General features: G+C 37.4%; 1 protein-coding gene across 1 annotated transcript in view; it reads right to left on the minus strand.

Annotated features, from left to right (window-relative positions):
• ANKRD13C (ankyrin repeat domain 13C) overlaps positions 1-12037 on the minus strand; it is a 24540-nt gene that overhangs the window by 10988 nt on the left and 1515 nt on the right. Inside the window, exons 2-8 of the mRNA XM_019471920.1 lie at positions 8458-8562; positions 7427-7512; positions 5851-5896; positions 4088-4154; positions 2449-2593; positions 1514-1645; positions 402-563 (exon numbers count right to left, since the gene is read on the minus strand). Coding sequence (XP_019327465.1) covers positions 402-563; positions 1514-1645; positions 2449-2593; positions 4088-4154; positions 5851-5896; positions 7427-7512; positions 8458-8562 — 743 coding nt within the window. The remainder of the gene's footprint in view (positions 1-401; positions 564-1513; positions 1646-2448; positions 2594-4087; positions 4155-5850; positions 5897-7426; positions 7513-8457; positions 8563-12037) is intronic.

Below are 12037 nucleotides of genomic sequence, written 5' to 3' on the forward strand. Positions count from 1 at the left end.
CCATCCCACCGGGGGGGGAGTGAGTGAGCGGCTCTGTGGTGCTTAGTTGCCAGCTGGGGTTAAACCACGACAACGTATCACCATGATTATACTTGTACGTCATATTTATTATTTTAAAATTAAGACAATCCGAATAAAAACATTATCTATAGATTTTGCTAAATGACTGGTGTGAAAGATTATTCTCCTATGCAAAAATTCACATACTGTGAAGAATTATTTAAGTATACCTCAAAATTTTGTTCCTATCACCATGATTATACTTGTACGTCATATTTATTATTTTAAAATTAAGACAATCCGAATAAAAACATTATCTATAGATTTTGCTAAATGACTGGTGTGAAAGATTATTCTCCTATGCAAAAATTCACATACTGTGAAGAATTATTTAAGTATACCTCAAAATTTTGTTCCATTAAGTTGCCACCTTTACTCAGGCTCTCCATGATAGCTTTATTTCGAAGAATATCCTCCTCACTGAGATGTTCTCTTCTTTTCCTTGATTCTAATACAAGTCCATTAACCAAGTAGAAATCTGCCAAAAAGTTTCCTACTCTTTCCTGCATGAAAGGAATTGGACGTTAATGACTCACAGAAGATAAAATCAAAACATTTAAATTCTTGTATATCCAAATAATTGCACTTCGGGGCAGTAAGATAACTTGAGGATTGAAGTGATGTAATTTACACAACCAACCACATAAGCTATCAGTGGACAATCCCAGAAAGATATGTACAGCACAAACGCAAGAACTCCATCAGGAACAGATATTTCATATCAATGGAAACTTTAAGACAGAAAAGATGGTTTAAGAATTTAAGAGTGGCCAAGGGAAATCTAACTAAAATTCCCTTCAACAGCAAGCTGTGTTAAAGGATAATTTACACATGCAGAATACGGATTTGGTATTCAGAAGGAAAAAAGTTCTGAAACACTAGCTCAGACGAAAACTTGTGATGAATGGCACTACCTGAACAGATCCAGATGAAAACTAAATCTTTCAGAGCTAGTCACAGGATAGCAATTTCCTACTCAAAGAAGTTATGATGGTGGCTCTTTCAATTTTTTCCCACAGCTGAGAACTTGCACCTCAGTCAGACTGATGACACAGAAAGGAACACCTAAAGGAAACTACCCAGAACACTCCCATCTTCCTGCATTTCTCTGACACAGGAGCGCACAGTACCCTTACCGCACACCCTGGAATGAATTTGCAGAGACCATATACTCCTACAATGAAGTAATTTTCAGTACAATCTGTTCTCCCCCCTGCCCAGTAGCTACAGTTTGTTATCTTTCTTCCAGGCTACTTTTTTCTTACGAAGGCCATCATATATATTCTATGTGGTCAAACTAGTGACAATTGTGGGGGGTAGGGGGAGACATTTTTCCTCTGTCCTGAGCATCTTATTCTTTTACTCCTTATTTCTTCCCAACCACATCATGATAAGGCTGTCTGAACTATTCTGTCTCCAGTAATGAAGTCTGTGAAGTTTTCTTTCAGCTTACTGTTTTGTCTTCTCGAAAAAGCCATCCCGTTTGGGCACGTGTGAAGGTAATTGATTTGGTTGATAATGTTGCAGAGTAAATATCACTGCTCATCAAAATGTCAACTTCTTCTTCTGTTTCCATCTCAGATTCCTAGAAGAAAAATTCCCAAACACTGCATAGAACTTAATAATGATGATTACTTCTTCCAAAAAAAAAACCCAAAACCCCACCAAACCAAACACCAAACCCAAACCCAACAAAACCCAATAAACCTTTTCCTTTGGAACTTTTCCCAGAACTAGCATTTCCTGAATTTTCGAACTGTTTTATAGAAGGTCTGGCCAAATGGTTACCAAATAGTTTAATCTTAAATATTAATGCAAAGAAAGCATCCAAGTGTGATTTATCCAGAAGGTCAGCAGCCACACCTTCTCCACAGGCAAAGATCCATATGCTTTAGTGATTGGTGGATAAAGCTGTATTTAGTCAAGTTTTTAATTACAAGGGGGCCAATAAGTCATACCCTTGCATTGTTAACAGCTAAACTGGCCACAGAGTGACTAAACGGATGCAAAGCAGCGGCAAGCAAGTTTGAAAACCCACCTGAGGACACCTAAATCAAGCCCACTGGAAAGATTTAAAGTAGCATGCGTCATAACTTAAAACATATTTGCCTATTCAGAATGATAAAAGATTTTTCCAAAGATTCACATTCTAGCTTTTTCCTCATTTAGAAGTCTGTATTCAAAAGCACTGTTTTGCATAACAAAATTTTATGTCACCTATACAGCTTAAGTGATAGCAACTGAACAAAAAATTATTTGGTTTGTGTTTCTTTGGAGCTTGTTTGGGTCTTTTTGAGAGGCACATTTTGTTTAATAAAGTAAGTCAGACTTCTGACATGAAGTAAAAGCTTGAGGTATTTCACACCCTACATTCACACAGATCTTTACCTCATGATGTATTCGCTGGTAAACTTTTTGTTCATTGTCTAAAACTACAAAAGATTCAGAGGGTGCGGCATCACCATTAAAAATGAAGCTTAAATCCCCTCGTTGGCACTTCATGTCGGTAAAGTCTATGAGAGTTGTGTCCAGCCTGTGAAAATATACCAGTACTTTAAACAAAAGTTGCCCATAAACACTCAAATACACTAGTAAGTTCAGTTTGCAAGCAGAAGCTTTTTTTTTTTTAATCACAACCAAACACATTAAGGCCTAAGTTTCATAGAGTATTTCATAAGTGAAGCCTGGATGCAGAAATAAAAAAAAAATTGCTATTAACAATTAATAAGTTTCACATTATAACATCTCTACCATTATAAACACATTCCAAACTATTCTTACGCTAACTTCATAGGAAAAGGTAAAGTTTTCTTCAGAAAACTTGATTTCAAAACTGCCAGCATGAGGAAGTGACAGAATTTATACAGCCAGTATGTGCTACACACTGAGAAACACAACTACTCCATGCAATCAGCATCCTATTCTACAAGAAGCAGCCACTGATTTGAGTAACAGTATTAGGACATAACCCACATTATGAAGAGGACTAAGAAACAGACCGATTTTTTTTAATTCGACTTATTTTAGTTGTTATTTCTATTTTTTCCCCCCTCACCAACACAAAAGAAATGCTTCTGCTGACCTAAATAACTAGAAGATGGAGCCAAGGAGAAAGATCTCTTTAGCAATTCATATCTGTTATTGCTAGAATATTTACTTCTTTAACAAAGATGGTTAAAGAGCCTGAATTTAGTGACCACTTCAGCTCTAAGGGGTGATTGCTTAATACTCATCATATATTGGCCTCTGATTTCAAGAAAGAATCTGTAGCTATTTCCACTCAGGGCCAGCCTCTTAACTCCCCATCTCATACAAGCAGAGCACACAGAAATGAGAAGGAAAAAAAAAAAATGGTCTCAGACTCAAATTTGACCTAAAAAGTCAGTTCACACACCTATGCTAACAGCTTTAATAGAATAAAATTTTCTACAGATTGAATCTTCTGAATCAAATTCTTGACTTTTTGTTTGTTTTAAGCTTTGGAACCTGAAGAAAAAGGTAGAAAAGACATTTGAATCCAAAACCCCAAACTAAACCAGTTAAAGAGCCGAGCTTGGAAAGACTCCTGGAAGCACTCTATTGAGTTTGTGAATCTGTCACATTAAGCATCTTAAAAAGAGAAACTATACACTTTTTTTTTTTACTACATGGACTGAAGCAGCAACATTTCTCCACAAAATACTGAAAGCTCATTTATTTGAAATTGTGTTAAAAATATCAAATTCTTATTTTTCAATTAATCATTGTCATGTCAGGTAGATAAAGCCTTATACAGCTTAACTGCTTTTGCTTTATGTTTTAAGTGACTCAGGAACTGAAGTTAAATTCAGATCAATAGAGAAAAAAAGACAGTCTGAAGTTCAAACCACTTCTTGCCTCTAAACGCCAATGTACAAACACAATACTGTTTCACAAATGTTTGCAGACTCCTCAGTGATTTCTTTCAGACCACGCTGGAATCTAGCATTTTCACTAACATGCAGATATTTATGACTTAGATAACACACACTGTAAAATCAGTACTTACCTGATATTTATACCTTGTTTGTGTATTTTACATGCATCAGAAGGCAGAATTCGGGAAAGTAAAGGCACTAAAGGTAGAAAGAGAATGCAATTAGGACATTGAGGTTCCTCTGCAAAGTATTTCTACTAAAACTACACATCAGTTTGAATCTTGAAGTATTTTAATACAAATACAGCATACCCATTTTCCATCATAATCTCAACACAAATACAACTAATACCAGAGTTATTTCTATGCAATAACTGCAAAACTGATTTGTAATTGTACAGACTACTTTCAGCATCAGGACATAATTTAAAATGCCCTCAGCCACAGCTAGATCATTTATAAATTCTAATAACTCGTCATCTAGCTGTTTGAAATTTTAATTCTATGATTTGATAGTTTACTTATATATTGTACAAACTGAAAGCCTAGCTACAATTAAAGCAGAACACCCACAAGCAGAAAAAAAAATCCAATGCACTAAGCTTAAAACATCAAGCAAACATTAAATCACCAGTGGATCTGAGAGTCAGTATGGTATTACGAGATGGATATATGAGACTGCAGCTGTCCTTATTCTAAAAAGGACTATTTACTTTATAGCAATAAAGCCAATTCAACACAATGGCATTTCAGCACGTTCTTCAAAATGAACTACAAAGAATTAAGACCACCTGTAAAATGTAATTAGTCTAGAGGACCAATATTTAGGACAGAGGCACTGCCCAGAGCCTCTTTTTCCCCTTCAAGAAAGAGAACGTATAGAAAAAACTAAATAATGTAAACAAAGGCACAGTGAGACTCCTGGAGAAGAGGACCCCTAGAAGTTGGCTTTACCTCTGGCATCACTTTTTCTGTGCGATGTCTGACTGCCACCATCATACTCTGCAAGTCAGGCTGCAGTCTCATCACTAAGCAATGTCTTGTCTTACTCCATGCCTAGCTCTACTCTCTTTTTTATGCTGACTCTTCCATGAAAAAGTCCACTCATTAAATGTGCAGCACACAGTAGGCCACCTAGAAAAACGAGGCGTTTGTTCCATATCTGTTCAACGTTTGATGGCACCCTGGCTGCTCATTCCTCCTCTGAATATTGGAAGAGGCATATAGTGCAGCAAATACTTAGACTATGCCTATATGAAAGTATATAGAATTACTAACTTAAATTTCAGCCAGTAACAGAAGGTATCACTTCTGATATTTTGACATTATCTGGACATGTTGATCATTGTTAATACGTTTTTGCTAATTTAGATTTTTCTTCTACAGATAACAGGAGGTGGAAATTGAGAAAACACTAAACGTTATACAGTCACATAAAAGAAACATTAAGGTGAAGCTAGGGTTTGAAGAACCTACCATATAGTTGCACTTAACTGACAGTCACCATTCAGAGTACAGGCTAAAATTCAGGAAATTAAATGCCCAAGTCCAGTTACTCAACTAAATTGTTCAAACCACTGCTCTATAGTGACACCAATCGACCAGAGACATTTTAATATTATACTCTTCTAATAATCAATTTCTTAAAGTGAACAACAGCTTGTTCCCCCCCATATTGTGTCATTGGATTACAGAATAGAATTCAGCTCCAAAAATGAATAAGCAAAAATAATTCAGCAAAAAAGTTGTCTGTCCTTTCTTTCTAACTTAGATCTTGAGAACTGAATTGTGAACTTTCCAACATGCAAACCAGAAGAGAATTTAAGCTTGAGAGAACAAGCGTGCTGAAGACTGATTATATTATCTCCCTATGAAAGGAATATGCAATTGCTTACCCCAACTTTGAAAATCCCAGTGAAGTTCTAGATAGAAGTCACCTAGCTGAGATGAAAAGAAGAAAATATTAACAAGCTTTTTAGTCTAAATGACAACTGTAAAATTTGCTAAATGACAACTGTAAAATTTGCTGAAAGACAGGCAGAAGTTGTGTTTTGCCAAACAAAGAAAACTTTTTCTCTAATGTTAGTATTTGAATTTATACTGAACTTAAACATACCTGAAGCTTTAACTAGAGTACAATCAATAATGATAGAATTACGTAACTCATTTGAACTACCCATTTTTAATGAATTTTTTAAAAATAATAATTTACACAACTATTAAGCTGTGGATTGCGAAAGATTTATTGTAAACGTGTTTAAAAAAAAAGATCTATGGAGCTCTTTGCTTGCTTTGATTCATCACATCCAACCCCATGGAATTATACGTTCTGGCTTAAATTAATGAGTCAAGTTTCAGCTAGCAGTATTCACATACACAAATTTCAGTTTGCCTTCTGGAAATATGCGTAAGTCATTATATAAAAATTCCTCTACCTCCATAAACACATGCCAGCCAACTCCTTTAAACTGTATGCAAAGCAAAAGCAAAGTAAGGGGTGACGATTAAAATTAGCAAATACTGGTAATACACTGAGGTAGCCACATACATTCACTCCATACAAGAAGAAAGAGAGGCAACTCTAGGCCAGATCTTGCACCAGCAGGAATAAGGAACAGCAGAGCTGTTTTAGTAAGGCTGTGTCTGCTTTCTGTTTGCTCTCACACAAAAACTGAAAGCTTTTCACTTCTAGACAGACAGCAGGGTTTGTTTTTTTTTTCTTGGATCAATGAAAAACATAGGAACATTGGTAGAGCGTATTCATAGAGTGTATCACTGACACAGTTTAGCTCAACTTTTCAGATGTATGGATTAACTAAGATAAATGGTTTTCTACAAACCCATTCATATTTTACCACTTGACTAGGCAGGAGAAGCTCACCCCACCTAAAGGGAAATAAACACCTGTGGTTTATAACCACAGTTTTAGCACACTAGCAGCAGTTTGAAATGGAGGAAACTGAGCTTTTCTTCTTGGTTTCCCTAAACTGAGGAATGTTTCACTGTGCTCAAGAAGAATTGGCTGCTGCATGTAGATGGATAATTAAACCAAAAATCTCTTTCATTACTAAGCAAGAAAAGAAAGTGTCATTCATGATTGGTAACTAAACAAAACCAGTAAATTATTCACCAAAAGATTTAAGAAAGCCTTAAAAATCTAATGAAATAAATACAGATTAAAAATACATTCTTTAACTTTTAGATCGCAAAGAAGACTAGCAAGTTTGTCTTACATAAACCTTTCTATTTAAATTTCTAGAAGTTGAGAAGGAAGTATTACCTTAAAGATACACATAATTCTGTGACCCCTTAAAATGGACACTGTAAGCCAAGATTGCTATTAAGAGCAAGAGATTTGTAAAAGCAAGTAAAAAAACTTTTTTACAGTTTGCCAGAGCATCCATACTAAGAACACAAGCCACTGCTTTCCATCACGATCTGTTTTTGTCAACACAACTGCCTTGAACTTACCTCTTTCAGGGCTTTTAATAATCGAGGTCGCTTTTCTTCAACACTTTCCCTGGACTGCTGTTTAAGCTTCCTTAGGAGTGCTGTAACTAAACAGAAGTTAACTATAAAGTAAATCTATTCTATTTTTTTGTTAATTACAGGTCCGTTAGTGTCATTATTTGACATCTTAAAAAAAGAAAAAACAATGCAAATGTAACATTTCGTCAGACTTTAGAGAAATTAACTTCAAGTTATAGTAATTATACATAGCATACTCTGATCACAACAGGAAGAAAAGCCTTAATAATTGTTTATAACAAAGTATACAATCACATCAAGAGGTCTTTTACATGCGTATTAGTAAACATCTGAGTACACATGCATATTATTGAACACGAGCCTATAGATTGCATAACATCTACTCCCACTGAGAAAATTCTTTAGTAGTGAAGAGCTGACATGCAGGATATTGTTAGTATATTACAAACTAGTGCATTTATATATATAAAATATATAGTGAATTTTCTGCTATGGGACATGGTAGTACCAAATACTATTAACATCCATTAGTGAGTAGCAGTAGAATAATATTCCCTTTACTACTTCATATCTGAAGTGAATCAGTAATCACTATATTTGCCTACTGGCCTGTTGAGATGAAACATGAAAGCGATATCCCATTGCCAATTGATATATCAAATATACATATGACCACATGGAGTAGTTCCAATTAGATGATCCCATACAGCTAAAATCCATCCTGACCTTGTAACTCCAATTTTAAATACAGAATGCTAGTTTATAGCTTTTACAATCACTTTAAGCAAAATCTTAACTCTACTTTGCATTACGTATCCCAATGCAATTTCTTTCTTATCAAGCAAATGGACATGTGTAGAACTTGTTATATCATATTTAGATATAAAAAAGTTCAGCTGATTAAGATAAACTCTTCAGAGAACTAAAATAGGAGTATTATAAAAAACCCTAGCTTGGAATGAGTTCTGAATGAGGCCTCAATTTCTGATTAATTGGGAAGTAGAGGTTCTTACTCATTTGTCTGTCTCCATAGCTGATGGCTTCTGCAAGAGGGCTCCATCCCTGAGCATTTTTCACCTTTACTGGAGCATTATGGGCTAAAAGCAAGTGGGCACATTCTGTAACAAAACAGTAATAATTATTTACAGCAAACATCAAGGATGTAGCAATAGAATCATAGAGGTTGGAAAAGACCTCTAAGATCATCGAGTCCAACTTTCAACCCAACACCACCAGGCCCACTAAACCATGTCCCTAAGTGCCTCATCTACTCGTCTTTTAAATACCTCCAGGGATGGGGACTCCACCACTTCCCTGGGCAGCCTGTTCCAATGTTTCACCACTCTTTCAGTAAAGAAATTTTTCCTTACATCCAATCTAAACCTCCCCTGGCGCAACTTGAGGCCATTTCCTCTCGTCCTATCGCTAGTTACTTGGGAGAAGAGACTGACACCCCCCTCGCTACAACCTCCTTTCAGGTAGTTGTAGAGAGCGATGAGGTCTCCCCTCAGCCTCCTTTTCTCCAGGCTAAACAACCCCAGTTCCCTCAGCCGCTCCTCATAAGACTTGTTCTCCAGACCCTTCACCAGCCTCGTTGCCCTTCTCTGGACACGCTCCAGCACCTCAACGTCCTTCTTGTAGTGAGGGGCCCAAAACTGAACACAGTATTCGAGGTGTGGCCTCACCAGTGCCGAGTACAGGGGCACGATCACTTCCCTACTCCTGCTGGCCACACTATTTCTGATACAGGCCAGGATGCCATTGGCCTTCTTGGCCCCCTGGGCACACTGCTGGCTCATGTTCAGCCGGCTGTCAGCCAGCACCCCCAGGTCCTTTTCCGCCAGGCAGCTTTCCAGCCACTCTTCCCCAAGCCTGTAGCGCTGCATGGGGTTGTTGTGGCCGAAGTGCAGGACCCGGCACTTGGCCTTGTTGAACCTCATACAGTTGGCCTCAGCCCATCGATCCAGCCTGTCCAGGTCCCTCTGCAGAGCCTTCCTACCCTCGAGCAGATCAACGCTCCTGCCCAAAATAGCATTCATAATAAAGGAAACAATAATAAAGTAAAAGTAGTAGATATTCAATATATTAAACAGTTCATCAAAATACGTATCTGGATTCTGACTCAAACTTTAAACAAACAAAAAACATTTATGTAAGTACTTATAGCACCTCCCTGTTAAATATTAGCACTAAAACCATAATTGGTTATCAACCACCAATTACAGAACCACTGAAGAAATGTCCCTTCTGCTTCTTGTATTTTGCGTTTTATAAAGCTATATTTCTGTATGTGCATATACACACACAACTATGTAACAAGTATTTTTAAAACATTACATCAGGTCTCTCTACTTAATGCACAAAACCACGTACCAAGACACACTTCATGGTCTTCTACACATGGAAGTTGTGCACGGTCTTCCCCCTTTCTATCTCAACCCCCTTCGCCCAAAGGTCAATGGTGAACTGATTTGCTAGAAACGTGCATGGAGATGTAGACTTTAGGCAACTCTTGAGAACATCGTGTGTATGGGAGACAGAGAGGAAGCTGTGGCACTAACACATCCCTATGTGCTGTAACATCTTGTGGTAACATGGCACCTAAAGCGGGCAAGCAAGCACACTCTGACCTAGGAAAGCCTATGTGCATAACCAGCTGTACAAGAAGTAACAGGTGTTGTAGGACTAAAAACGTGGATATCTGGAGCACTGAAAACAGAGCACACAACTCATGGTCCTGTGCTCCATCAATAGAGAGGTACGCTTGCAACGTGCTACATTTTGCATCAACAGCATCAGTAACAGCACGCATCAATGCTATCCCCGACGCTCAGCATGCATACACTGTGCTGATAAAGCAACATTAACATCTCAAAGCCACACAAATTCCTAGTGGAGTCAGCTCAACTTGCGTTCCCTTCTCTGTCTACGGGTAAAAGGTGATGGCAGAATGATGAACAGTCCTTAAAATTAAGGAGAGAAGAAAGCTTTCAGTGTTCCCATGTTCTGAATAAGCTGTCCTCATTTGAAACGGTTCTTCAGTTTCTAACTACAGAAAGTTTCCTCACCACAGCTCATTAAAATCAACCTGACCCATCTGCAAATGATAGAGCAGCACCAAGCTGGAGCTGTAAGCTGAAGCAATGTCTCATTATGAATAGGATGGGCAGGCATGACTGATAGAGGAACTTCCTGGATTATTCTCCTACTATAGGTGTTACAGGAAACCGTACTAGTCATTCCAGATGCAACAATCGTGAGTCACTGGCAAGCACAGCGTTTGGAAAGGAAGAGAGATACTTCACTGGTGAATACACTATCTTTTGTGGTAAATAAACAAAAGCCCTGACTACTTTGTCAGCAAACACAAGGAGGTATTTTTATCATTGCTTAATTATTGTGCCTAACACAATAACAACACTGTACAGCGAGCTGGCAAGTAAGCTTGCATTTACCAGCCAGATTACATTTTCACTTAAACAAACAGGATGTAAATTCACCCTGCACTTCAGAAAAGACTGGCTATAACACTGCTATATACAGCTGAACAGTCTATACGTATCACTCCAGAAAGACAGAAAACTGACCTTCGATATCAGTGAGACAGACGAACAAGGTAGAAAAGAACCTGGGGTTCTTGGTGGATCTACGACTACGCAGGATTCAAAGTTGATACAGTAAAACCAGGTACTGTGCTGGATGTCATGCACAAATAGCCCTGCTCTAGGCAAGCTAGACAAAGGCTCACCACAAGCATCCTAAAGGATTTAGGGCTTTACACACAGCATGACTGACTATACGGAAAGCCAAGAGGTGAACTGCAAACTGAAATCTAAAACATGCAGCCAATGAGAAAAGAGTAGAGGGAAGAAATGCCTCTCCTCATGAGGATAACTCATATTCAAGGAATCTGTCAGCACTGAATAGATTGCTTTTTATCCTGGAGCTGAAACATAAAATAATTTTAAGAGACTTAGAATAAATATTCAACCATACTGAATTAAAGTTGGTAAACTCTTTTCTATCAGTTTTATTAGAAGAAGCATCTTTAATAAATACAAACAATTTTGATCAATGTGGTATGATATTGTTGTGGTTATATGGAAAGTGTCCCTTCACGACAGCTAATCACCTTTTAACCAAAAATACACAACCCTTTCTATACCCAACAGTGCAAAACTTGTAAATATTAACTAATGACCGTGATAAACTAAAGCTTGAAACAAACACTGCAATAAGGCACAACAGAAGTCATATACATAGCTGATCATCATTGCTTGAAAACACAACAGAGTAAGTAGTTACAAAACTAAAAATCTATCTTACAAAGAAAAATGCCTTATTTAAGGCTGAGAAATTAAAGGAAGGCTTCTGCCTCTGCTTCCTTCTGTTGTTCTAAGCCTCTAGTCTAGGACTCTCACTGGAAAACAGCAGTTCTGACAAGGATAATTTTTCACAAGTTGAAAAAAACCCTCCTATCTGTGCCTAGGCAGGCACTTGTAAAACATATTTGCCTCACTGCTGTCTCAAGAAGTTTCCGCATATCTTCTTTTTTCTTCTTTTTTTTTTTTTTTAATTTAAGAATTATCAGGG

This window comes from Aptenodytes forsteri, unplaced genomic scaffold (genome assembly GCF_000699145.1).
Source record: "Aptenodytes forsteri isolate BGI_AS27 unplaced genomic scaffold, ASM69914v1 Scaffold290, whole genome shotgun sequence".
NCBI lineage: Eukaryota > Metazoa > Chordata > Aves > Sphenisciformes > Spheniscidae > Aptenodytes > Aptenodytes forsteri.